Here is a 23,425-nt window from a genome sequence, read left to right on the forward strand (position 1 = left end):
TGCAGTGACGGATATCTCTGGTTCAATGAAAATAAAATCTCTGCAGTATCACACTACATACTCTGCAGTATCAAACATGTATAGTTTTAGCATAACTGCATTACTTCATGGTTTTTGCAGCAATGTTTTTGAAAAGAGAAAAACCCCACAATGCTACAATGCTCACTCAGTGTTGCTTAAGGGAAATTTAATAGTAGAAATAACCTGAGGAAGGCATATCTATGTAGATCCCAGCACAGAAAAAGGCTGTGCCATCCCAAAAGGCTGCCTAACTTGCATAACCAGAAATTGAATTGAATACACTGGAAATAAGAACATTATCCAAAGACTTCATAAAGGGAGTAGTTAGAAGGAGGTTTTTCACTGCCCCTTAACTGAGGCACTTAAAGAAAGCCACTGTTCTAAATGCACTATCTAGTGAAGGAAATCATGTCGGAAAGGCAGATTTGTAAAAAAGTGAGAAGACACTTTGGAATGAAGATATTAAAAGGCAAACAATGACATCTGGCAATGTTTGCACTAAGGCATTACTTGCTGGGTAACCTTTTGGAGACTTGTGAAAATTGAGGGGAAGGCACCTGTCTCTCATGTTTTCTTTCAGAATATGGCCACAGTGAGGCCAAGAGCGGAATGATAGAATGGTATGGGTTGGAAGGGACCTTAAAGATCATCTAGTTGCAACACCCCTGCTACGGGCAGGGACACCTTCCACTAGACCAGGTTGCTAGGGCCTCCTCCAACCTGGTCTTAAAACACTTCCAGGCATGAAGAAGCATCCACAGCTTCTCTAAGCAATCTGTTCCAGTGCTTCACCACCCTCACAGTAAAGAATTTTTTTCTAATATCTATCTTAACTTACCCTCTTTCAGTTTAAAGACACTCCCCCTTGTCCTGTGACAAGTTGAGTGCAAGTTGAGGCTGTATCAGGACAAGATGCATTAGGAATTCCAATTGCCATTCCACTGAGCTAATAGCTGCTCCTTTCTCACTGCACAAATTATAGCAGTTGGCAACTACTTCAGGAAGAAATCGCCCCAACTTCAGTATTGTAAATGCTTAGCTCTGCATCCAAGCAAATGGTGCCAACCCATTTTCAGTGGTACAGCCAAAAGCCAAGTCTTCCAACTGGATATGCACAGAAACTGGGAAGCTAAATGTGCCTGGCAAGCTGCCTTTTGGAACCCGTAAAGCTTAAAATGTTTACATGTAACAAGATAGCAGTCAATGCACTTGGTACGTGTCAACACACAGGTTAAACAATGAAAAATCTTAACTATTCTAGTCAAACACACTGTCATTTAAAACACAAAACTGCTGTGCAAGTGCATGGTGAATGTTTTGCTTCATCATCCAGTTAGGATTTCACTTGAACCCTTTCACTGCCTTTGTCTCCTCCTCACACCCCCACAGGCCAGCTCACAAGGAAAGTTTAGATCAGGCTTAGGCAGCTTTTCCCCTGTGCCCCAGGCATCCACCCCAGCAAATGGTGGCCTTTACAGCATTCACCCTGTGGTATGCCACAGGGGAGAACTTTGGGTGCAAGAGGGACCCTGTGATCCACTGCCACAGTGGGCATGAGGAACGTGTGGGAGCAGCCACTTCTTGGCTGTTTGTTGGCAGCATGGCCAGGATCACACGCTGGCCCGTGACCAGCTGTACTAGATAGGGTGTGTGGGAGGGTGCTAAGGCTTTGTTGGGCTCAGCTTCTTCACTTCCAGGGAGCCCTGGAGCTCAGGTGAGGATGCCCATTCATCAGGTCCTTGTAGAATAGACTTGCAAGGGAATGCAGATGGTGGGTGAGCCTGTTTTTAAGGGTGATCGCTGACTCATCCTTGACAAAGACAAATCCTATGGCCTTGTTGCTACACATAATTTTACTGACCAGAAGACAGAAAGGGGAAAAGGGAGGAGTAACAGAGGACTTAAACATATATCTCCCATAAAAATTAGCACCAGGTCTTATTTGCTCATCACTTGGGAACTGCATGGTACTTCTGCCCAGCCTGGGCCTGAATCATCCTCTGGCTCTTGTCATCATTCCTTTTTTCAGCTTTCCAGTGCCTGGACATATTTCTCCTGGAGCAAGAATTTTGGAAGGAAATGTGTATAGTGCCTGTGAAAAGAAACTTTCGCTCCCCTCTTCCCATCTTTCCAGTTCTGGTTTAAGAGCTAAAGTCATCTAGATTGTAAGAATCCAGTTTGGTACACACCTCAATAAACTGGTGATGTAATTCTCTTCATCACCATCCCTAGGCATTGCTCATGCTGTGTTTGGTCTTTGCACGTTTACACCTCCAAACAATTTTTCTCTGGCAACACAACAGGAAAATTCCCATCCCTCTAATTAACTTCCATTTTGCCAACAATTCTCTTTCCACTCTTAGCTAATAGGATACAATTGATTGCTGCAATTTAGTGTTCAGTCACAATTGTCTTGTCTACTTTAACTTTCTAATTGAATAATTTAATTTTGATTAGCACATTATTCTCTAATAAAAAATAAAGAGTGACCCCTCTAATGATTTAGTGACCTGGTTCATGTAGTGCAGAGTAACTGACAGATTTATGTCAGGTTTTAACAGCTTTGATATTGATACTGGGATGTTGCAACCAGAGTGGAGAATCCAAACTACCAGAGGAGCCTTTCAAGATGTAATACCCTTTCCTGGGTTTTATATCACTGCTGGATTTCAGAGGCCCATTTGAATCCTTCTACTTGCTTGTTGTGGTTTGGCTTGGAGATGTATATACTGCCATATTCTAGCAACTTCTCTGCACCTCCTGCCTCTCCCTTCCTGCTTCCTTCCTCATGCTGTCTTTAAAATCTCTACCCTGTAATCATGGACGCTGACTTTCACTGCAGATGGGAAGTCCTTTAGAGGGAATGGAAAGCGCTTACCAACTGTTCTGTTTATAGAAGTGGCAGAAGGAAATGAATCACTTAGTGACCCATACTTTAGTTACTGATGGCCACTACTGCTACCTGACCTTTTCTTCCAAAAATCAGGTAACTAAGAGCAGCAACAATCCTCTTTCTCTTGTAAAAGATTGATAACCCTGAAATAAGTGCTTAATAAAGAACTTGTAGCATTTTTTTTTCAAATTAATATATAATACCATCTAATATCAGTAATCTACACAGAACAATGGAAGTTTTTGCAGAGGTCCTTTATTTCATTACCCTGGCTCTTTTCTGTGCCCTCTCTGCCAACCACAACTTCACTATTCTGATGCCCTTCAGGCTCCTTTGACACGTGCACATAACATTGAAAATTGGTGTCCTTTGTGGTCCTTCATACTGTCCTGGTGACAGCTTTCAGAGGCCACACCATCTGCTCAGCAAAGAAATCAGCAAGACTGAAGACAGCTGACACATGGCCAGGACAAAGCCCCACGTGTGAGTCTACAGACATGATTTATAGGCCAAAGAGCATCCAAATGCACTTGGAGGAAACGGCATGGAATATGAGGCTCTTAATAAATGGACTGAGCTGCAAAGGGTTGAATATTTTCCTTGTAAATGAAGGCCTTTTAGGCATCAATCCAAAGTCCTTGGAAATCAATGGGAGTCCTTCCAGTGCAGCAGCAGACACTTCCAAATGGGAAGCTACTTGACTACAACAAAGAAGTTTGGCTATGACAAAGGTGTAGAAGCACTGTGGGACCTGGGCCACCAAGACTGGGAGGTGACTGTTTCATTGGCTGATCATGCCAGAACAGTGGTATCAAAGAACAGTTTTTCATTTCCTTAGATAATCATTACTCCAAAGTATTCAATACTTTAGATTTCCTACCCTTTACTGGCTTTTTTTTTGGGTTTACTGCATATTACTCCTTGCCAGCCTTGCCAGTGCTTGCAAAACCAAGTGTATTTTTTGGGCGAGGTCATCTGAGTTGTTCAGGGGTGTTTCTGTCCCTGACACAGCAAATTTGCAAGCAAGCCTCGGGCAAGCATGGGCCCAAGCACGAATCATGGTGCAGGTGTCTACCACAGTTATGGCAGTAATTAAATCACAGCAGCAACACTAAACTGAAGGCTGCTGGCAGTGGGAAGTTGCTAAGCTGGTGGGAAGATATGACTGAAAGAGATCCATTGATAGACTTCTATCTTCAGAAAATATGGTGCTGTATTCATCCAAGATGGAGAGAACATGCCCAAGCTACTCATGCCTGGTTTGCCTTTGGTCCTGAAGAACTGACCTCACATCCGGTTCAGCTCCTAATCCCAACCCACCTGGCAGTGAGAAGTATTCAGACTGGTCCTGCTGCAATAAATTTTGATGCTAATTTCACAAGCATTTCTCTGGATGTTTTTGTGGAAGAGAAAGATCCTTTCACAAAAGTTCATCTCTAGTTCTATTCAGCAGCAATCTTTACAAATATTTAACTGTATGGATTTGCTATATGAAAAATCTGATTTTTCACTGTAGCTACAGTGCTGATAATTTTTCCTACTTAAATCCACAATGCAAACACAGTATTTATTCTTCTTTCAATCCTGTCTATGGCCTTCAGTGATAAAAATCATCCCCATGATATATAGGAAAGATATTTAATGCGACTGAAAGCTGGAAATGCAAACCTCAGCATACATTACTGCTTCTAGGGAGTCTATCTTTTCAGAGCACAGGGTCATAGTGGGGAATGAAGACACATATGAGGTATTAGACTATAAAAAAAATTAATGAATAACTTAAGTAAAGCAAGGCCAGGATGTCAAATATGGATTCTTGTTTTAGAATCTATTCTGTCATCACTTCAGTTATGCTTTACTTGCTTATTCTTTTATTCTGAAAACCATCAAAATGTAAACCAGCAAGCTCTGAAATAAACCCTTCAGAAAGACAAAAAAATCCCTTATTGTCTTTGGAAGATAGACGTTTGCAAGACAGTCTGTTTCAATGCTTTTAAAAAATAAGAAGTCCTTATAATTCCAAAGAAGACTGCTGCTGAAAGTTCCTGAGTTGATATGAGCACAGTTTACCTCTCCAGCACTGTAGCTACGAAGGCGCTGGAGATGTTGCCGGTGAGTCAGGTGATTTGGGAGACGGCCATTCTGCAGCGGGATCCTGGGATCTATGAAGGTGGTAGCACGGCTGTTGTGGTCAACAAAGAAAGACTGAAACACAAAGGAACAATGGTTTCTTTAATAAGAAGACTGACAACTCCATGATGGTATCGCAGGAACACAGCAGTAAAACCACTGGCAACTGTATTTGGGAAATACCTTGGATAAGTATAGTCCATGGAAGGCAACTGCAAACAACAGGACTGGCCTACTCAGAGCTAGAATAGCTCTTAGAAAAATATCAGAAGCTGTGTAGATCAAAATCATGTGCAATGGCCATGATGTAAACAAGACAGGAGAGAATAATATTATTGGGAAATGCTGCTTTAACCTATTTGGTGGATCCAGAGGTCAGTCAGCAAAGCTTCATTCAAGGTAGAGACACTGAGTCAAATTTTGCAGTCACAACAGATCTACTCTGGCTCAAACTTTGTTGCCAGTCCAATGCTACCTTGCTTTGGTACAATATTCTAGAGAAAGCTAGAAATGCTTTGAAACTTTGAGGCTTTTTTCCTGCTTCTAAAATAGCTCTCTGTGCTGCTTGTGTTGTTTAAACCAAACCTTCACTGATTTTGAGTCAAGAAAGAAGGAACTTTTAATAATCAAGCCTGATGCGCTGTGTTAAACAAGTGATTAGTTTTGTTGGCACTCTTACCTTGCCCTGCTGGTCAGTTTTTATCTCCCAGCCACGAGGAAGCTCCAGTCGGGTATCAGCAAACATGTTGATAAAATTTACTAGGTCTCTGTTGTGCTGATACCGCTCAAAATTACGGGCATCTCTACGAATCTTCAGAATCATGTGCTTCAAGCAGGTACTGTTGGTGAAGACTCGATAGGCACTCTATGAGATGGATAACAGAAGGGAAGAAAGCCAGTTCTGATGTCAAAACATATCTGGTTGTTTCATGGGCCACATGCCCAAAGAACTGAAACAAATCCTGTTAGAATCGAGAAACACTTCCATCTCTGTGTTTTGATTTCAATGACAACTTTACATGCATATGCAGAATTCAGAAATACAATCTGGAAAGTGAAACATCCCACACATTATGCACAGTTAGCTTGTGTAAGAACTGTCTTTTTAATGCACTTCAAAATTGGTTAGCTGAAACATCACACACTCAAGGTGCAGGTAGTTGACCCTTTCATTGCTTTTATTGGTTGACAGAAATACTGCTTGTGTGCCTCGGCAGTGCCAGAGAGATGCAAAGACAGCTGTGAACATCTATTTTTGCTTTAATTGTAATCAAGATGTGTGTGAGAGGACTCATGAACTTAAGAGGACCCGAGGGCAGATGTGGGAGCAGATGTGATTCCTCCATATGAGCTTGCTACCTTTTTAATGGCGACTATACAGCCACAGGACAGGAACAGACACTTTTTAATTGTCTGTTTTTGGAAGATGTGAATTATTTCCTGGAATGGAGTATTTGCTTCTGCGATGACTACAGAGCTTGTAGATGATGTACAAACTCTCAGACAGAGACACTTCCATGAGTCCAAAGAATGCCACCCCTCAGGCAGCAAGTTGTATCTCACAATGGGCATTAAATACTCCTCTAGGGGAATGTGGCCTGAGGCAGCTCAAGAGAGTGAACTGATCTGATTGCAGAATAGGAGCCCAGTGAATTGTATTTCTTGTTCAATGACAGAGCATCACAAAACAATACTTGTGCTAACAACACACTGGCCCATTCACAGGCTACTTGTTGAATCCTTCACTTCAGGGGAAAAGCTCCTTGAGACAGAGTAGGAAACTTCATAAAAATCTCCTAAACCTTTTACTAGAGAGAAAATTAGTGTCTTGGTTTGTTGGTCAGCCCAAAGGATTGATTACTCATTAGAGTAATAAAGATCCCTGGAAGACTCCTGTCTTCAGTAAAGTGAGCTCCAATGTGCAGACCTGGAGTATGTCCAGAGAATCTGACCTAGCAGCTTTGAATTCTCATTTTTTATGCGCGTTTAGTGCATTTTAACCACTATAATTCAATAAAACATCTACAGGTATAATCTTTATTATGTAAGGATTTATTGTGGTGACACCACTGAAAATGCTCCCTGTAGCACAAGGTCCCTAATTATGGCAAGGGTTGGTAAATGTTATGAAATCACAGAGATATAATCTCTGCCCTGAAGATATGACCTGCTTATAACCCAGGAAAGCTTCATGGTCACAGATTTTTAAGATCCCAGCCTACTACACAACAAAAGTTGTATTTTGATCTAATGTATGATCAATGACTGCCTTGAATATCTCTAAGCTGCACTAGGGAAACAAAGAGTGCAATGTAGTTTTATCTCTTCATGGAAATAAAATATCTGAAAAATGAGAGCTTTTCCCTTTTAATTCTAACTGCTGGATAATATTTTCCAATCCCAACTTCAGTGGCATAATTAATAGCTTGAAATTTTAATAGGGGCTTGTGGTTAAAATATTACACTCATGTTAAGGCAAAAGTTATGTGGGCCATTATTCCTGTACAAGTGGAATCTGTATGACCATTTGACAGATGTTTTAATATATTATTCTGGTTCTCACATTAAAGACAAGTTTTTAAGATAAAACTGAAGACCTCTTTCTGCTTTTTTTTAGTTTCAGTGACTAATAAAATTGGAATTTAGTCTCCTGTGAGCTGTTCTTTACACAACTATGGAATCAGTTGCTCATTTTTCCATCAACCATGCTGGTCAAAAATTACATTGCTCCCAGCTATAAATCATCATATATCACCCTGCTAATGGAAGAAATTATCTGCACTCCACGACCTAGTTCAGGGAATGTCAGATGAGTTAATACATCCCTTCCTTGTCAGGATCTCATGGGTGATAATCTCTGGCAGATGCTTGGAGATGGACGGCTGGCTTCAATCCACCAAGTGCCAGAGCCCAAACCTGATGTCTGCAGTTAGCTAAGAGGCTGTGCTGAGGCAACATTCAGTGTTTCACCTTCTCTTCCTTTTGAAAAGGAAGGTCATTGCTACCCAGAAATGGAAGACTTCCCAAGTCAGAAGTAACATTTAGATGCCATGTTGAACTAGACTACAGATATGGCAAACTAGGACTGCATCTCCTTGCGGGACTGCCCTATCTGCTTCCTCCTTGTACTACGTTTTCTCCACTCCTCTCCAGGTTTGCAAGAAAAGGTGTGGTTTTACTGCACTAATGGAAAAAGTAAGTTATTTGAATTTTGAAAATTTGTTTTTATTTGTGCTTTTTCCAAAATAGCTACACTGGCACAGGTCAGTATTTCTTTCACTCAGTTACCCCACTGCCCCCACTTTGGGAATGCAAATTGCAAGAGTTATTTTTTTTCCCCTCTGTTTCCCTTGGTGGTATCTGAGTAAGATTTCTCAGGATGTTGGATCAAAAGACAACTTCACTGCCTGCAGCAAGAGACAACAGAATCAACCAAGCTGAAACCAAGGGTTCCTGCTTGTTCTGGGAGGCAAACAATAATGAGCTTCTCTGTACCAAGGACACTCCATGTGAGGCAGAATCCCAGCAAGAGCTTCCTTGGAGCAGCCTGGCTGTAGTGTCCTCAGCCTGGTCTGGTGCTCGGAGCCTGGTCTGGTGCTCGGAAAGGACAACTGAGCCCCAAGTCACACAATTCAGATTCACTGTGCTTTCTCCCTGCAGGTCTGGGACACAGCACAAGGACTCAAAAATCAGTAGGTGTGAGAGAGCAAATCATAGTTACTCACATAGTTTGCATGCAGCACAGTGAAGAACTCGGGATTGGTGATGAATTTCACAGCTGGAGACTGCAGCAACAAGGTGATTTTTTGAGAATTCACAGGAGAAAGGGAACCTTCCCTCCTAATCTCTGAACAAAACAAAAAAACAAGCCACAGAATCTTAACAATGTAGCAGCAAACATAGTCTATTATTTAACCTTTCAGAAACAGCTGCAGAAGTGATGATATAAAAAAGCCACCACGTGCCCGATGCACCTACCTTGGCATTCCCAAGACAAGCAAACCGATGGATGTCCTTATGCTTAGTGATGCAGTGTGTACCACAGCAGTGCAGGAGCTGGATGGTTTCCTGAACTGTAGCTTATGAAACTCTGTATCAAGTCTGCTGCTGTCCCCAAGTATAATGTGACCACAGCAGTTTTCACCAGCTGATGCTTTGGTTCAGTCACCCAGGTCCATTCTGGTTTCCCCTGCAGCTTATTTTAGAGAATTCTGATCTCCCAATCCAGCATTACCCTTTACTTTAATTGCACGGGTTTTGACAAGTCCAAGGTTTTGGGGACTTGTACAGTAAAGAAAAAAAAACCACACAATTGCATTATTTTTAATCTGTATCAATTAATGAAGCTCAGGAGCATAACTGAGCACTGAGAATGTAACTCTGTAGAAGTAGAAACTCCTGATGCTCTTTAGGTACCAGAAAAATTCTTCCTACCATTGAATTGTGGCTATGATGTTCTGGCATTTTCAAATAAAACTACATTTTATTTGCAGTCCAAAAAAATTGAATGCAGACATTATCAACAGAATAAATAAAATTTCACATTTTTTTTCTTATCAGTTATAACTTCTTTTTACTTCTTGCTGCACACATCATATTATTTTATCCATTTAAAACTGCAGACTGGATCCGTTTCTGGATTTAGATTGATTTATACTGACTTAGAAGCTGGATTAATGTGCCCTAATTCTATTCCTTCTGATATTTTTCATTTAAATTAAAAGACAAATAATGAATGTATAATACTGCAGCTTTTTTTTTCCCTAATGTGTTTACACCATCATTGACCTTCTAATTCTTGGAATTTTATACAATATTGATGTTTTTTTCCCAAAGCAAAGCAATTATCTATAGCAAAAATCATTTCCTAATAACTCATGGTAACATTTATCACACTGATTAGCTCTTTGGGTTTAAAACAAAAGAGTGCATGTTAAATAATACACTGAACAAAATACTTGGTGGCAGCAACTTCTACTAAATTACTATTTTATTGTCTATGATACTAAATGATTATACACATTACAAGTAATCGCTACATTACTTATAAATACTAATAATTCAATGTGTACCTCATTTCCACTTCCCTAACATAGAGAACTGGGATCTCCTTATAAGATCCACGGTAGGTAGAAGTTCCTCTTTAATTGCAATACAAAAGATGGCAAGGAAACTTGAGCATAAAATGTTAAACATCCTTGGCCAAAACTGATTTTCAAGCTAAAAAAACCTAATGGATCAAAACAAGCAAAATTGAATATTTTTCTAAACTTGTTTAAAAAAATTATTATTTCTCTATGTATTTTTTCCTATTCAACACGGAAAACTAAGAAAATTCAAGCAGACACTGTGCTGGTTCTTTCCCATTACCAATCCTATTTACAGAGGGATGGCAAAAGGATAGCAAGAAGTTGGATTTACTCATGGCAGACAATACAGAACACAAAGTTTGGTGGAGGTAAGAGTGATGCAAAGGAAGACAACTGGTCAATCATTTTGCTGATGCTAACAAAGCAGGGAGTTATTTTTACATGGTCTCAGGTTGCATAGTGGGCACTAGCCTGATTGCTGATACTTCTACTTGAAACAAACACTTAAGACTATGGTTTCCCAAATGTTATGAGAAAACATTTTTGGTAGGAGTGTGATTACCACCAAAAGAGTAGAAGAGACCCCTGCCATCCCATCCTGCCTTGGGTACACATTTTCCTCTTCTGCTTTGTAGTGACCCTCACTCTTGTCTCCTTATCTAACAAGCCAGATGAAAGGTCCAATCTGGCTGTAAATGACAAGGACAAGAAGCCAGGCTATTTTTCAGGCAGTTCAGTTCTCCACTCTGGTATGGGGTCCTGTCACATAAATTAGTGGTGAGCAAAAAGACAGCTGTGCCTTCTTTGGTGACAGCCCACACTTAGGTCAGCTCACAGCTATCACAAAACCACACCTTTAAAAACCACAAATTTTAAATACATGATGGCAGGGCCACTGCAGGTGCAATCACATGGGCAAATGTGGCAGTGCAGAAGTCAAGCCTAGAGAAAACAAACTGCAAATGCCCCAAGCTAAAAATCACATGGCCACAAAAATAAGAGCACTATTTTTGCAACTACTAGTGAATAGTATTCACCTAGTAGTTGCAAAATGCCTCTTTTAGTTTCAAATGGCCTTTACGAAGGTAAAAATGCTTTGTCTGTCTTAGTAGCTGTTAAAAAACTGAAACTGTTGTATCCAGAATTGTGCTTGTAGCTTCACATCTAAAAACTGTATCTTCAGGTCTTTTTTTTTTTTTTGTTAAATTAACTTAAATTTTCAACCTGATATAATAAAATTCCAGTCTCCCCTGGAAATGCAGATTTCCCCAGAACTGAATGGCACTGAACATGCCACTCAAAAACTTTGAAGATGCCCCATACCTGGGCTAGGCTGGGAAGGCTCTGCCTCAGAGTCACTTCCTCCTCCAGTGGGAACTCTCTCCACCCTGTTGTTTACCACAGCATCGTCTTCAGTCCTCTCTGTTGCAATGGTTCGCTGGATGTTTTGGTACCTAGATACAATCATAGAAAGGAACAACAAGATTTAGTTAACAGAGGTGCTTTCTGTTGCTTTCTGCTTGAACAATCAGCACTGTTTCTGAATGATTCCAGTATTTCTATCTCCTGTGCACAACAGAGTAAGAGCACTGCTGACTCTTCTCTTGCAGCTGCTCACATTTGGGCCAAGCAGTACTCTACAAACTTGGCATTTTTCAGTGACTAACAAATAGCAGAGGGTGCCAAGTCAGCAATACTCAAACTTTAAACACATATTTCGGCTATGTGTTGCTACTTCGAGGCTTCCCTTTAAAACATCTGGACACCTGGAACCCAAAACTAGAGTGGATCATGGTTCCTCCTCTCATTTAGCCTTATGGAAGCATAACTGATGAAGTAAGAACCAACCCTGTGATGTGCTGGGTAACCTTCAGTCTTTCTTATTAAATTACTGGATGTGCATCCTGAACCCTGAAAATAAATCATTTTTACCCAATGCAGAACAAATAGCCTGGAGTGTTTTGAATTCACACTACAGAAATCAAATTCTCCTTAACTTGTACACTCATAGTGACAGATGAATTGGTGAACATGTTTTCTTTGGTTCTACTGGCAAATTATGAACACGTCTTATGTGTATTATAAATGCATTTTATACAGAAAGAGAGAAGGAAAGAAAAAGAAAGCATAAGGAGAAAGAAAGAACTAGAAAGAGAAAGAAAAGCAAAGCTAGAAAACAGATTCTCTTAATTATTTTAATTAGCTTTTATTCCATCCTGATATTTTTAATCCTTCTTTCTTCACGGCATTTTTGAGTGTATTTGAAACAGGATGGCTTTGCTGCCTGCTTTTAATCTGATCCAGCATTGTTTGTCTTTAATTTTTCTGACTTACACTCTTTGCTTTCCTGAGCTCAAGCTCTGACTTACAGATTTTTACTTACTTTCTAGCTCTTTATTTGTTAATGCACACTTTACTCCAAATTAGGAATTAGCCATGAGTAAGTTCCTCAAAGTGACACAGGATCATTAAAGACAAGAGTTAGGGTTTGGCTTTTTGATATCTCAAAGGACAATCTCCAGTAGCTCACTGCAAGCCAATCTTGAGTGAAAGGGCTGGAGATAATTAAGAAAAAACAAATAAAGTTTTAATAGGTTTATACTAAACTTTCACAATGCTACGTGTCCCCCTCCAGTGCTCAAAGTAATTTAAAGCTACATTTAGTGCATATTTTGATAGTATAAGAAAACATCCATCCTTACCAGGAAATTCTGATAGCAGGTTTTGCAACGGCATGAATTTACTGCAGTTTTAAACCCTCTGTTTTAGACCTACGTTTTGCAGCTTTATTCACTTGACTGCAGGCAACTGAATGAACTTTCCATTCCAGTACTGCAGGAGTTTTTACAACACCCACATGCAATAGAAAGGAAAGGAAAAACCAACCACAAAATCCCCCAAGTTCACATAATCAAGGGATATAAGCACACATATAGAAAAACCCTGTACCTTCAATTTAATTAGATGGTAGAAAATCCCCACTGGCAAACCTCAAAGAGCAACAGCAGCTGTATGCCAACAAAAGGCTATGCATTTCTTTTACATCTCAATACTATAAAATCATCTTATATAAATACCCAATTGGAGAAAACATTGGAAGTGCAAAAGTTATGGGAATGAATGCCTCTGGAAATTTCAATCTCCTTTCAAAGTGATTTGTCAAAGAAATGGAGCTTAAGAAATACCATGCTGTGGCTGTCCTAACCATGATGGGTGTAATTTCTTATGTTGATTATTATCTTTCAAACTAATGCAAAGACAAGTCTAGACATACATATGCTGCAAAGTATCCTTTCAAGAGAGCTTGAACAACAAGGGCTGTTATCTGCTTGACCAACAAGCAAGCAAGTCAGGTAGCGCTCCAGAAAATGAGCAAGAGCCTTTAAAATTAGAAGCATGGATGTTTCTTTGGTGTTTGCCCAACACCTGGATTCCAGTTTTGCATTCCCTGTATTCTCAAGTGGCTCATACAGCTAAAGGGAAGCTTGGAGTACAGAAGGGAAGCAGGACTAGGTTTAATCACAGCTATGGGGTTTTTTTCAAGCTGAATTTCCAAAGCTTTGTGGTTTTGGCTGGGCTGGAAATACCAAGCTTCCTTGTAATATTTTGGTCTTTCCATTCCCTTACACAAATTAAACCAGGAAGCCAAAAAAAAAAAAAAGTAAATTTGTTTAAAAGAAAAGTCACCATGCTTTTCCAAACTGCAGAGTGATGTTGAGTCCAAATTTTGTTTGAGGTTAGAGCAAAAGTTCAGGCTGCTGCTAATTCTATCAGCAAGGTCTATTTTTGCTGTTGCCTCACCTAAAATGGCTCTCGGGTATGTTTGCTGAAAAACATTTCAACTCATTAGAGTTTGAAACACAACAAAACAGAATTCTGAAATGAGGGCTTAAAACAAAGTCCAATCCTCCAGAGTGTTGATAGTAACTATGAAAAGTAGCTATCCTGACATTCTTGAAATGTGGAGACATGAAATACCTGGAATTAGATTTAAGACTAGAATAACTTTTAAAATTATAACAGCCAGGTTAAAACAACAAAAATTATTTGCCACTGAGCAAATACTCAGGAGATTCAGTACGAATCCCTTTTATTAGTATCTTAGGAAAAGTTCACAGGTAACAACAGGAGATCTTTGTATTCAACTTCTCGAATCAATAGAGCTCCTTGGCAGAGAGGAGAGAATCACCAGCTTTTTTTCTTAGTCCCAAGAAGCCATGACATTTCATATTTAATGAACTGCAAAGTCTCCAATGGAACTTGCATAGGTAGAGATTTGCAACTGCTGAAACTCCATACTTCTCCCTTTGTAACTGGATACATGAATAATAAAAACGGAGAGATTCAAAGAATATCAATCTTAGTAAGTCTCAATTCCCAACCCAAACCAGTGATAATCAAATAATACCCAAGACAGACAGCCAGCCTACATGAAAACACTGAATAATATGAGGGAAGGAGGTCACAAAGAAGATGCCTATGCTTCAGTTTCTGCTGTGATAGCTGGTTTAATGACTAACCTGCTTTAACTAACAGAATAGTAAATCACTCTTATAAGCATTTATTCCTTTCATGGTTGTTCTGCACTTCCATGAGTTTAAACTCAAAAAAAAAGGAAAAAAACCAAAAGGATGTATCTCCACAACAGATTTCTGGTTTCTGTGGCAGATAACTTTCTTAAGTGGTAACCAAATAGTCTGAACTTTGACATGGCTAAAATCCCTCTTTAAGACCAATGCTAAATGGTAGAGAAGTCATGTAAATCCCTTAAAATAATCTACATTAAACATTCACTTTCTTAAGGGTTTTTGTTTGTTTTTGTTTTTTTTTTTTTATATTAACATGGCAGCTTGAGGCTTTATGAACAAACCTATAATGAAAACAAATACCAGGCAGGTTCTCTCATTTCTGCAAGACACAACACATGCTATGAAATACTACTCAAAAGAATGCATTTTGGTAAAAAAGGATTATTCTTCAGGAGCGTTTTGATGGTGTCAGTTTAAGTTGGCCCAGTTCTCCCAAACTGCCTCATTCAGGGCACAGCAGCTCCCAAACTATTCAAAATACTCTGGAAAGAGCGCTTTTAAACTCTCCATCCTTCTCTCAGCTGCACATCTGTTGCTTAGCACAGAAGAAAAGGCCAAAAAACTTTTGTGGCATTTTACATGCTATAATTAAAATATAATTTCAGTCTTGCTTATCCTTTTCTAGAACTGGCGTCATTATAGTAAGCAGGGAATTAAAAAAAACCCCAAACCCTCTTTTTAAGCAAAAAACAGAAGATTTTTGACCAACTGTTTATTTTTTTTCTTTCCTTTTAAATTCAGTCTAAAAAGCAAGCATGAGAAGAAAACGATAAACAAATCTATGTGCGGACTAGTCAAACAAAGCTAAAACATAAATGACGTTAAGAGGTATCTCAGCCAGCTGAGAATGAACTGACAGATTTACAGGGCCCAATGCAACACTAAGCAGACCTGTCTACCTCTAGAAATGTGCACGGTCCTATGAGAGCAGGGCTCTGCCCTGGAAAAGAAGACAGACCTTTCAACAGGCCTAATTAGCTTGGGTAGAAATGCCACACAGACACGGCAGCAATTCCAGTCAGGTCCCAAAAAGCTTTGCAGCACAGCACTAGGTGCTGACCCATCAATAGCACTGGTACAGTTAAGCAGCAAAAGTGACTCCATGCTTTGGAAGAACACTCCCTCCCCTCCGAGTGCCAACGCTCACCGGCGGTTCAGCTGCTCCATTTGCTGGATGGAGCCAGACCTGTGGATCCCGTCTGGCGTTGCCGCGGCTGTGGGCCGCTGCCACGTGGTGGTGCGGTTGACATGGTCCACGTAGAACACTCTCCCATGGCTGTCTATCCGAGCTTCCCAATCTAGGGTTGGAACAAAAGGAAGGGGTGATGCTGTCAGTGGGATGCCTTCCAGAAAACCTGCGTGTGGGAGGTATATACAGACACGCACAGATACACAGACAGGGTATACACACACAGGAGATACTATATATATAGATATATAGCCTACATGCAATACATACCATGTGTATATATTCAAAGTACACATTCAAGTGTGTGTATCTATTATTTGCTTGTCTATATATACATATATGCAGAATATGCATATACAGAAACATTTCGTATGCAGCGCACAGGTAAGCCATGGAGTTCACTACCACAGCATATGAAAAACTAGTGACACATAGGGGCTACATTTTTAAAAGGATGAAGTAATTTTTCAATTAGTGATACTGCTTGGCTGGATTCACTGCAGGTCGGAGTAGCCACAAAGAACCGACCCTTACAAGAAGATTACATCTGAGCTAATATGGCAAATCCCATTTTTTCTTTTTTGTTATGTTTCAGAACAAACATGCTTCATTTCTCTTCCTTTTGCTAAGTGGCTTCAAAGGACAGCATACAGCAGTTTAAGGCTTCCCTGAAAACTGATCACAGACTCTTTGGACATACCTTAGAAATCTCTCTAAACAGAGGACTGCTCTCATGAATGCAAACTAGATTGAGAGTTTGCAGAATAATATTGAGCCTTCTATCATTATTGTTTCCTGCTATTGTTATTGTTCTCCCATGATTGAAAACTAAAAATTATTTGGTATATGATGGCTTGTGGAAAATGGTAATGTTGATAAAAAAATAGAGTTTGTAACAGAAGAAATTCAGAAGTGAGTTAGCTAGCAAAGCCACGTATCCAACTGGTTGGAATGCATGGAGAAGTGGAATAAATTAGGCTTGCTAGTTTCATATTTCCACATGACCCATCAGCTGATGACACATCTATGTAAATACATGCACATACTTTCTACACGAGTTTAGATGCAAACCTCACTTGCATTCACACACAAATCCACATATGGTGATTACCTTTGAGGGCAAACACTTCCTCATATTCCCAGATCTTACTATGATACCATCTTCCCTGACGAGTTCACTCCTCCTATGGTTTTCTATGATCAAATTCAGGATCATCTGAATTTCATACTTTATGTATTTCATTTCCTATTCTCTAAGAGCAGGATGGAAATTGCACCTTTTCCTACTATATTTGGAAACCTATCCTTCATGATCGGTTCCCATCCTTTGATTGCTGGCCCCGACTAAACCTACTTCCCATATTTGATCCCAGACAAGTGTAGGCTGTCTGAAGACCATGGCTAGCTGCCCCTGACAGCTGAATCCCACAGACCTTAAAAGATGGTGCTGGGAGTCCTTGGAGAAATTTTCTGTAAGACTCCAAGACAAGAAGAGCCATAAACACATGCATTGCTTCTTTCAAAGCTCTCAGAGTACTTAAAGACACAAACCCTATAGTCACACCATGGGTACACAAGTGGCATCTCTCACTGTGAAAATCACTACATTATTTAAGGAGAGGACTCTCTCTTCCATCCTCCAAGGATGTGGTAGCTGTTTCAAGAACAAGATCACAGCTTTGTGAAAACCACGTCTAGAACATAAGACAATGAAAAAAGCACATCAGATGCAGCATATGCACATTGAGGTAAATCAGACTGACACATAAGGCAGGTCGAAGGCCAGAGCCTTGCTGAGCGTGCTGGCACTGGTGGCAGGTGTACCGCTGTGGGTGGGAAATGGCCCTTCTGGAGCTGTGCATTATCTGCGGTATCCTCAAGGAAATAACCTTGAACAGATCAAAGATGATCCAGCTCGACATCATGAAGATCTTAATTTTCCTTGTTGTTTTCTGGCAAAGAGTGAATCCTAGCCCTCACTCCACACTACTGCTGTACCTCGTAACATGTTAAGAATGATATAGGTCGACAGAGAATTAGAAGCTTGTAGGCAGTGCTGTAGAACCACACTCTAAACAGCTTACAGAAGACACCAATTGGTCATATTGGTCTAAAGCCTGCTGATGGACACTTAGCAAGAATAAATATTATTACAAAGCCAACCAAGTTTACACAGTTACACAGCCAGCTAAGGTTTTATAATAGATCCCTGTGCACCATGAGGTCTACAGGCTATTTTGCACTAATTAAATACAACTTAGAGTTCCTAAGCTTCTAAGCATGATATTTGGAAACTTAGGAGTAAGGAAGCTTGTCCAGAACTTGGAGATCACAGTGAAAACATCAGGTCAGAGTGGATAATGACTTCAGGAAGGCTATCTCTTGTTGGATGTGTCAGACATACAGCAGCAGTATGTACAGACATGAACTACAACTGTCAGTGAGGGTTGCTTTATTCGCTGCTTCACGGGTACGTCCACCTGAAACCATGGGCTGACACTGGCATGCTAAAATACTATAAACTGTGTGTCTCATGCTCCTTGCAATGGCATTTCTAGTCAGCTGAGTAACTCTTCTTTTGGTTACCTGGGAAGGCTGTCAGAAGGTGGCAGGTACAACTTTAGTTGTATGCAGGTAGCAGGTGTACTTCCTACCTTCCCATAAGACAGCCTGTAAGTCACACAAGTCACTGAAGCTCCCTGAATACGATACCAGATTTACGGACAGATGGATGGATGGATACCTGCACAGTGAGACAAACAGACTGACAGGTGAACAGACAGGCAGAACTCTGCTTCCAAGCTGTGCTCAAGTCCCTTCATGCTGCATCAGGGGCAAAGGTGATCTAGGAAGCAGCTAAATTTCCTCAGGGTCTTTTGTTAAGTTTTCCAGGTAAAATAAGACTGTGACTACTATAAGGACTAAGCTCTATCTAATCTTCACAAGAGCATGCTAGAGCATGGGCTAGGGATGTGAGAGTACTGGTGATCCCTCTCCATCAGCCAAGTCATATTTCATAGCAGCCTCTGAAACTGCTCTGATTTATATCAGAAGATGCAGCTTTTTCTGACAGGACCATGAGGGCAAAGAAAATACATTGTCTTTTCCTCTCCAAGCTCAGCCACACCTTTGGCAAAGTGCAACTCTGAACTGGGCACATGTATTTTTCTTGGCTTCAGTTCTGTAGGGTTTCCAAACACAGGCATAATAAGGGGTGACTGGTAATGCCGTCATGAGGCCATGCAAACACTGCAAATCTTCTGTTAATCTTGTATCAGACTTAGCCTTCAGACTGGTCATTATGCAACTCCTACATAAATAATGAATCTGTTCTCTTCATTTTCCCAAATAAAACTGTCTGAAATTAAATTTCCTCCTCGGGACCAGCTGTTGTGGGGTTATGATGAAATCAAGCTATTCAGAAAACTATTCAAAAGAGAAAAAGGACTGGTCAGAAGATTCCCCATGACCTAAATAAAATCAGTCAACACTGAACTCACCGCACTGGCAGATTACCTTCACCTCTACTTATAGATGGAAGCCAACACCGCACATGAGAAGTAAGACAGCTTTGATCATATAACTTGGGTTTAAAATATAAAGTTTTTTCCTTTCACATGATTGAAGACCTATTTATCTAGGATTAGGAGTTAGTAAAGGCACTGAGATAGCAAGAATGAATTTTAAGGAGCAGAAAAATTTCTAGATTAAGGATATGGTTTTAATTTTGAAATTGCAGTAAAATTCCATGAAGAGTTTTTGGAAATCAGTTTCCTAAGTGATATTCTCCAATTCCACTTTTTTTCTCACTCAAACTTAACTTAGTACATCTATTCCTATTAATATCAATATATTTAAGCGCAAAGTGTCGGCCTTTATTGTAAAAATGGTGTTATATGCTAATGCTGAAACAAAATCCTACAAAGGGATATCACTTCTGTGCTTTATCATCACATATTGCATTTCATATCCTTGTACCCTGTTGTGAAAACACTTGAGAAAACCAATGGTAGAAATACTTGCCTTTTGAGGATAACTATAAGAAAGAGGAAAAATGTATTAAATTGGTGCTGGAAGAACATGGAATAGATTTACAGTATATTCTATTTACCTGAGCTGGTGTTGGTGTGCTATCATTAAGTCATCTAATAGGGAATGTGCCCGATCTACAAAGTGTTGTGGTAAGAGTGGGAGGAAGAGAAATATTTCCCTGTTACAGAGGTAACCGTTCCCATTTCATCATTCACTGGCAAGCCACAGTGGGACTCTAAAAAGACTTTATTGGGCTAAAGGCATTTGAATCATTCATGCTACTGTGCGGCTGACGCCAGCATCGGGGCTATTTTCAGCTCAGGGAATACTGACAGCATGGTTGGCAAATGATGAATTATTTGTCAAGGGCACCACAGGCCAAATAAGTGTGTTCCCGTCTTGGGCTTTGAAGAAAATAGAGCGCTTTGTTTGTGCGCCTGGTTGTTTTTGTGAGGCACTGCACATTTCAGGCTGTGAAATCCTGCGCTCAGTTGAAAGGTGATCGGCCGCACGTTGCAGGGCACAGAGTGCGCTCTGCTGGGCACCGAACGCCAGTGCAAGAAGCAGGGTAATCCTCCGGGAATCCATAAAGGAAAGGCTACCAAGACAAGTAAAAACAACTCCAGCAGCTGCTTTGGTGTTAAAAATCCCGTATTATCAAGCTGCTAATCTATCAGACTATTCAAAACCTTCTCATTTTTATTCAATGCAAGTGTGGACTCCACTACAGCGCATAATGAACGTGAAGTTCACAGATTATCAAATCCAAGCACAGTATAACAAGACGACAGTACATGAGTTGCCTTTTCCCAACTTCTGCTGGTTTGGTTCAGATTTGGACCTGTCTGTCCCAGGAGCATCCTCACTGTAAAAGGGCTGCTGCTGGACCTGCATGCAGATGTGACAGACCACAGGGACTGCCATCCCAAACCATCTTTGAAGTTGGTTACAGAAAACCTGGAGACAAACATTACAGAAAAATCAGAGCACTTTGCTGATACACCATCCAGAAAGCCTTATAGCCAGGCCTCCAGAACAACTGACAGATCCCAGTCATTCAAGTCTGAACACACTGACTGGAAAAAGGGAATATTTTAATTTCAGGGAAGAAGATGGACGAAGGCAGAGAGGGAGGTTATGGAGCTTGTCCAAAACAACACGACAACACTTGAAGTCAGGATCAAATAAGGGAAACAAAAGGGCATATTGCTTGGGTTCTGGAGAATGTATATACAGAACACACAGGGTTCTTCAGAAAGACATACTGACCTCTACACTGTTTGAATTAACAGGAAAAGCTGAAAAAATGCAAGAAAATAAAAAAACTAAAGCTTACTTGGTGGAAGAGGCTCATCGATAGTTGGGTAGTGATGATGGTCAGGCCTCAGAGAAGGAAGCTGGCTGACTGGCTGAGAATTATGGAGTAAAGGACAATCACCTATGGACAAGATATTCAAGACATTGACAGTCATTTACTGTTTTTACAATGTGGTTCAAAAAATGCGTTACTGTAAAACAAGTGATTATTTTAAAAATAGGTTAACCTGGTGTACTAGCATCTCTGGGTATTCCTATTTCCAAGGCACTATTTTAATAGCAACTCTTAAGGCAAAGAAGCATTAAAATAATGCAGTCAAGTCTCCTGAGTCAATGCTGAACTATTATGGGCCAGATTCTGGACTCACAGACACACAAGTGTAAGCGATAGAAGAATCAGGCTTGATCTCTGAGAAATACTGTTCATGTACAACTAAGCTCAAGCTTCTGCAGCAACTGGCAGGAACATGCAAAATCCTGGTTCCAACTTTTAACTCATTCCATCAGTGGAATAAAAGGCTAAAAGCTGCCTTGGATCTTTCTCTGCTTTTCAAAAAGATCAATGGTTGCATATGCAGACTGTAATGGCAGGATTTTGCAGCCCCTGCAAAGCAGAAGATCATCCCCTTCCATGGGTATTTTTCAAAATTCAAAGAGTCCATCTTGGGTTGAAGGAGAGAGAATGAGAGAAGGACTAGAAACAGGTAGGAGACAGCTGGTAGAAGAAAAGGATAAAAGATAGTGAGATATAGTCAGGATCTGAGATAAGGAAGAAAGACCTGAGATAGAGAAGAGGGAAAGAAGAAGAAGAAGAAGCAGAAGAAGAAGAAAAAGAGTCACACAGGATACAGTGCAGAGTAAGTTTTTAAACACTAACATGGTATATATGTCCATATATAGAATTGCTTGGATTAGAATGGACCTTAAAGATTGTCTCGTTCCAATTGCCCTGCCATATTTAAATATGAAACAAATGAAACCTAAGTAAATGTCCAAACTCACATTCTTTTGAGAGGAACAAGTAACTTAAGATCAAGTCAATGCTTATAGAATCCTTTAAGAAATAAGACGTTCTAGTAGGGATGAAAAAGCATTCTATATCTTAGACTTAACATGCTAAAACTTCACAGGTTCCAGAATAAAGATTCCTTCTTGCCTTGTCTCTAAAATCTTAGAAACCAGGACTATTTATCTTACTAATGGATATATTTGCATATTGTGTGCTAACAGTTTTTGACTTTCACTTCCAGCTTGGCTTGTTAATACACTCCGAATTACATAAACATAATATTTAATTGCATCAGAAAGATGCAGCTTAGGGAAAAAGATATATTAAGCTGAATGGTTCTGGTGATTCTAGGAATATTAAGCCAAATTCATTGAGTACCAGCTAGTTTAGCTCTCTTTAATGTTAGAATCTTAACAGCCAAAGAATGAACATTTCGTAAAGATCCCTAAACGTATACCAATCAAATGTAAAAACAAATTTACCAAAAAAAATTAAATACTATTTTTTTCTTAAAAAAACGAACAGCTAGAATGCAGAAGACAATTTTGTATAAAACTGTAAAAAAACCTCACACCTCCTAGAAATGAGAAAAATCACTTAGATAAAAATACTCCCCCTTCTAGGTGCTCTGATGATACCGTATGGCCTGTTAAATGCCTTCATTAAACCACTTGTGTATAGGCGTACCTCACAGATGTATCTGCTGCATGTTTTGAACAGACAGCAGTTACATAAGTTTATGACTCAGTGCTAAAAGTCCATCTCTCACAGCCTTAAAAATTGTGCTGTTACTACAGGTGTAGCACCATCTATGTAGCACCAGATCACCCATCTATGTTTCTTTACTTACCTCACCACAATTGACTCTCCCCTGGACAAGATAGTTACGCCAAGCCAGAGAAGCATGGTAGTGTCAGTCACCTGGAGTGGGTGGAGGTGACCACATCTACTGGATTTGTAACAGCTGCCAAGTCATGGAGCAACATGCACATTGACTGAGGCACCCCTGGGGCCACTGAGAGAGTGCTAAGAGCTGGGTGCCCTTCAGACACACGCTCAGCTAAACAAGGCAAAGCCACCATGGACCCTGCAGTGCCTCTTTATGGAGGCTCAAGTCTTGGTGCTGTACTGAATCCATATGCTGACGACACCCTC

General features: G+C 40.2%; 1 protein-coding gene across 1 annotated transcript in view; it reads right to left on the bottom strand.

Moving 5' to 3' along the window:
• The window catches only part of HECW1 (HECT, C2 and WW domain containing E3 ubiquitin protein ligase 1), a gene marked incomplete at its 3' end in the record, with an annotated part of 249,851 nt that overhangs the window by 41,733 nt on the left and 184,693 nt on the right, over positions 1–23,425 (bottom strand). Inside the window, exons 10-15 of the mRNA XM_084209598.1 lie at positions 21,281–21,382; positions 15,871–16,021; positions 11,458–11,588; positions 8,770–8,891; positions 5,724–5,909; positions 4,985–5,119 (exon numbers count right to left, since the gene is read on the bottom strand). Of these exons, the coding sequence (XP_084065724.1) occupies positions 4,985–5,119; positions 5,724–5,909; positions 8,770–8,891; positions 11,458–11,588; positions 15,871–16,021; positions 21,281–21,382 (827 nt within the window). The remainder of the gene's footprint in view (positions 1–4,984; positions 5,120–5,723; positions 5,910–8,769; positions 8,892–11,457; positions 11,589–15,870; positions 16,022–21,280; positions 21,383–23,425) is intronic.

This window comes from Fringilla coelebs (assembly GCF_963513975.1).
Source record: "Fringilla coelebs genome assembly, chromosome: 1".
Classification (NCBI taxonomy): Eukaryota; Metazoa; Chordata; class Aves; order Passeriformes; family Fringillidae; genus Fringilla; species Fringilla coelebs.